At 46.2% G+C, this 4,875-nt stretch overlaps 1 protein-coding gene across 1 annotated transcript; it reads left to right on the forward strand.

The window, feature by feature from the left end:
* Positions 1-815: 815 nt before the first annotated feature.
* LOC117444835 (cohesin subunit SA-3-like) lies at positions 816-4,509 on the forward strand (the record flags this gene model as incomplete). The annotated part of the gene is made up of 4 exons (XM_034080209.1): positions 816-965; positions 3,432-3,536; positions 3,624-3,803; positions 4,396-4,509. Coding segments are annotated over exons 2-4 (362 nt in total), but the record flags the coding sequence as incomplete, so codon positions are not given.
* Between the last annotated feature and the right edge of the window lie 366 nt (positions 4,510-4,875).

The following is a 4,875-nucleotide window of genomic DNA, read 5'->3' on the forward strand; positions in this document are numbered from 1 at the left end:
ATCTGTGAAGTAACTAAAGGGATTAAATACATGTCGAGGAGGATAGGGAGGAGGTTCGCTTCTGATGAGCGAAGGCTGCGGGAGGGGGTGTAGTGGTGGATCAGGTCGTTGAGGGGGGGGGCCTGGTTATTGAGAGCTTTGTGGGTTAGCAGAAGGATTTTGAAGTGTATTCGTTGACGGACAGGGAGCCAGGGCCGGTTTTGAAGGACGGGTGATGTGGTCTCTGGAGCGCGTGTGGGTGAGGCGGCGGGCAGCGCAGTTCTGGATATCTTGCAGTTTATTTAGAATAAATGACTTGTTGGCAGGTTTGAGGAAACAGCCGTGTGTGTTCAGTGACACATCTCTGGCTGATCATCCAATGAAGGGTTATTATCTAATGTCTCCAGAATGTACTTCCTCACACGCACAGAATGTTGCTGCTATTTATAGGTTATTATGCAGGTGTTACTGGTCCCGCCCACTGGAGATCAAACTGTGTCCCATGAACTGACATGGGTTTGTCCCCTGCTCTGAACTGTCTGGTCTGAACAACAGGATCTGCAGTCAGAGCTACTCTTTACAATCCTCGTGATTTCTCCACTGATCTGAATCTGATACTGAGAGAGGATTCTGTCACAAGCAGATCATTTGATCCGTGAACGCAGCACAGACTCAGTCAAACCAGTCAGACTGCCTACTGTACACACACACACACACACACACACACACACACACACACACACACACACACACACACACACACACACACACACACACACACACACACACACACACACACACACACACACACACACACACACACACACACACACACACACACACACACACACACACACACACACACACACACACACACACACAGACGCAGGATAGGAAGCGCCTTCACTTCACTTCGTCTGACGGACGCTGAAGTTGATGAAGCTCAGACGAGGCTGCTACTGATGAAGCTCACGGCTAACAGTTCAGTAAGTAGAGCTGTGATTGGTTGACATTGTTGATTGTTGTGGTCGCAGAAACTCTTGAGTTGATGAACGTGTGATTGTTTAAAGCTGGGAGACAAGATGGCCTCCTAGCTGTGAGAGCAGAGAGAGAGAGTGCAGGTTAGTTTAAAGAGTTCCCTGTGAGGAGGAAGAGGAGTTCAGGCTGATGGGGGTCAGTCTGTCAGGAGGGCTACATGTGTGGAGGGGGAGGCATCAGGCGGGCACTAGGACCCAGCAGCCATCAGAGAGCTCACCTGGGCCTTTGCTCCTGAAACACCTGAGAGACACTGTCGAGTAAAGCTGCTGCAGAGCCACTATTTCAAGTATGCTACGTCATCGAGTGACTGTTTAACATGCATTTAAACAGTGCTTCGGCGCCACTCGATGACGTAGCATACTTGAAATAGTGGCTCTGCAGCAGCTTTACTCGACATTGAGAAACGGGATCTGGCTGCGTTTCATTGGTCGATCAACACGCCCTCCTGACCCCCCCTCAGGAACTCTGATCTAAAGTCTAAACAGTGAAGTTCAAACGTCTTAATGCAGTATTCTCACCTTGTTACATGTGTCCTGGTGATGAAGAAGTGTACTTGTACTAGAGTGTAAAGTTACAACATGTACTTTCAGCCAATATCTGTATCTGATGGCATTAGAATATATTCTATAAACTCTCATTTAACGGGAACTGTTTCACTACTTTAGCTGACAGGCTTTCAACATATTTCTGAGTTTCTCTGTTTTCACAGAGCACATTAAGGTTTTAGTTTCTGATGAAACTGTGAGTCTCTTTATCCATTGTAGTCTTCCCTTCAGGTGTTCTGTGTTCAACACCAGCTGAGCAGGACGGAAGCCATTTTGTTTCTTAGTGTTTACTGTCGAGACAAAAACTCAAGTCTAAACACGTCAACAAAATAATTAAAAGGTGTGTTCAATTCAGTCAGAAGTGGAATGCCGGAAAACTAGATTTCAGGTTGGAGGAGGAGGAGGAGGAGGAGGAGGAGGAGGAGGAGAAGGAGGAGGAGGAGGAGGAGGAGGAGAACAGGGAACAGGTAAATGGAGGACCTCCAGTGGTCACTCTGAGGAACTGCAGCTGGTTTCTGGTTTCTCTCAGAGGAGGACGAAGGACTCAGATCTTTAGTTTCAGAAACATCAGTGAAACCACAGTCTGATAATAATCTGTTTCAGATCCTCTATTCAACACTTCACTAAAGTACAAGTTTAAACATCAAAATATACTTAAAGTACAAAAGTACTCATTCTGCACATGGTCATAATATATGTCACTTTATTGAATAATAATTATGAATGACTCTGCCTGCTCACTTTAATGTTACAGCTGGTGAAGGAGGAGCTTCTAATATGTAGAATGGTATAAGTATATAGCAGGTAATGAAGTGAACCAAAGTACCTACCAGCTGAACTGAAGCAGAGAGTCAGGGTGCAGCAGTTCTCCATCAGCTCCATCTGGTGGAGCTTCCTCTGAAGCTACTCCTTCCATCAAACATGAAGTTATGTTTCCTGGCTGAGGGATACACACACACACACACACAACTTGGCACACACGTTAACAGTGATGATCCGAGTTAACTCACATTGGTATTGTGTTTCCGTGGGGCCAAGTGGCTCAATAGCGCCCCCTACACAACTTTAACCAAGCAGCCCTTGCTCTGTTACACCTAGATGTACGAAACGTGGCAAGCATGTGTATCACAGGTAGACTTTAAAATAAGTCTACCGTTGCTATTGTCTTAGACCAACAATAAGCCAGACATTTTGAATTTAGTGATTTTAAGTGTCTATTTTGGCAATTTGTCACGCCCCATACTTTAACAAACTCCTCCTAGAGATATAATCCGGGCGACTTCAAATTTGGTCAGCACCTTCTCATGACCACACACTTCAAAAGTGATTCAAAGCTTGTTATACGTGGTTATAACTTGAGAGTAAAGTCACCAACCTGCTCCCAATTCCTTCTGGTCGATCAGAGTCCCAGACTAAGACTTTTACAGATGAGTCATAGCGCCACCTACTGGCTAGAGGAAGTCAGCCTCATGTTACGAACATCATCAGATTTCCATGAAGATTACGATGTGTGGTCTACACGTGAGAAAGAGAAAGATACTGTTTGTTAAGCACTTCTTCTTTAGCGCCACGTAGAGGACACCGGAGGTTGTGCAAGACAAAACGTCAGCTCCATGCAATGCGTGATGTTCATCCTTGCGGCCGGTCTCCAGCTGTTATGGCGCTGCTGAGTGGACAGGGATTCTGGACGTGCAACCAGCGTGGATGTGCGAGGGCCCGATGATCGCTGCTTGCAGCTTTAATTATTTTCATCCTAACAAACTTCTGCTTCACATTCCACACACTAAGTTTCCTCTGTTGACTGTTTGAACTGTGTTACTGTGTGAGAACTCTCTGTGTGTCCTGATGAGATAATGTGTGGTTCTCCAGCAGGTGGTTGTGTGTGTGTGAAGGTGCGAGCCCTGCTATGAATCCCTGTGAGGACACTGAACCCGCTCTGAGTGGGGACCCTGAACGCCTCACCAAAGCTCAGAGGTGAGATGAAGACCTCTGACTGTCCTCTTCTCCAGAGCTCAGCAGGCATTACTCACACTCAAAGCTCTGTGTGTGTTTGTGTTGAAGCCCAGAGCAGCAGCATGGACCTGGACCTGGACCTGGACCTGGACCTGGACCTGGACCTGGACCTGGACCTGGACCTGGACCTGGACCTGGACCTGGACCTGGACCCAGCTGTGTGTCCATGAAGAGTGACCAGTCGAGGCGTGAACCAATCTGTTTTAAAGGCCGCCCTTCAGAGACAGGGTAAGTGGACGTCATGTGACTTCATTATATCAGCAGCAGTAGAAAACATGTTGTTACTGAAGAACAGAGGCTTCTTGTTGAAGCTGAGGGAGGGTCTACCAAGGTGGGTTCCGCCTGAAGCCAGAGTTTAACGTGTCGGACAGGCTCGATAAAAGAAGCCTTCTATACCATAGCAGGAAGACTTGTTTTCCTGCTTTTTCTCCTGAACATTGACTCATAACGTTGATACCTCTCTCATCTTACGAAGGCTCCTATTTCATATTTATTGAGGCCTCGTTGGTCAAAGTGCTCTGATAGAGAGGATGATTATTTCTGCTCTGTTAATATTAACTCAATGACGAGGTGTTTTTATAGTAATGTTTTTTTTAAAGGAGCCAATGTTTGCAGAGAGGTCTTCGTAGTTGCTGCAGGGATTTAGGTATTAGTTGGAGTTTCAGGCACGACTGCTGATATCTGGGAGGGAGCTGCAGTGGCTAGGGTTCAGTTGCAGAGATCTGGGACTAGTTGTGAGATCAAGGGTCTTTACCTGTCGAAAACACTGAAAGCAGAGATATAATCTTGTTGCTTCTGTACATTGTTGTCTTTCTATTAGCTCCAAGCAGCAGAGAGAAGCGTCTCCTGGACCCAGCTGTGTGTCCCTGAAGAGCGATCGGTCGAAGGGTGCTCTGATAGAATTCAAAGATGGACGTCCCTCCAACGACCCAGTGTAAGTATTTAAAGCCAATGATTTGTTTGCATCTGGTTTTAAACATGATGAATCATGCAGAACACAACTTCTGTTGAATCTTTCATTGATAACACATTGATCAAATATCAATCCGTCATACCTTTTACAATTTACACACACACACACACACACACACACACACACACACACACACACCCCCCCGCGCTCCAGCCAGAGAGGCAGAGCTCGTCCCTGCCTCACTCCTCATCGCTACCCGTACAGTAGTTGTAGCGGAGCTCGGCCAATTTGCTGATTTTGACTATAAAAAGCGATTGGAATCAAACAGAAATCACACTTACAACACAGATCAGTGGAGACATTTTATTATTGTTACTATTTAGTTTT

The sequence above is a fragment of the Pseudochaenichthys georgianus genome, unplaced genomic scaffold (assembly GCF_902827115.2).
Source record: "Pseudochaenichthys georgianus unplaced genomic scaffold, fPseGeo1.2 scaffold_949_arrow_ctg1, whole genome shotgun sequence".
Lineage (NCBI taxonomy): Eukaryota > Metazoa > Chordata > Actinopteri > Perciformes > Channichthyidae > Pseudochaenichthys > Pseudochaenichthys georgianus.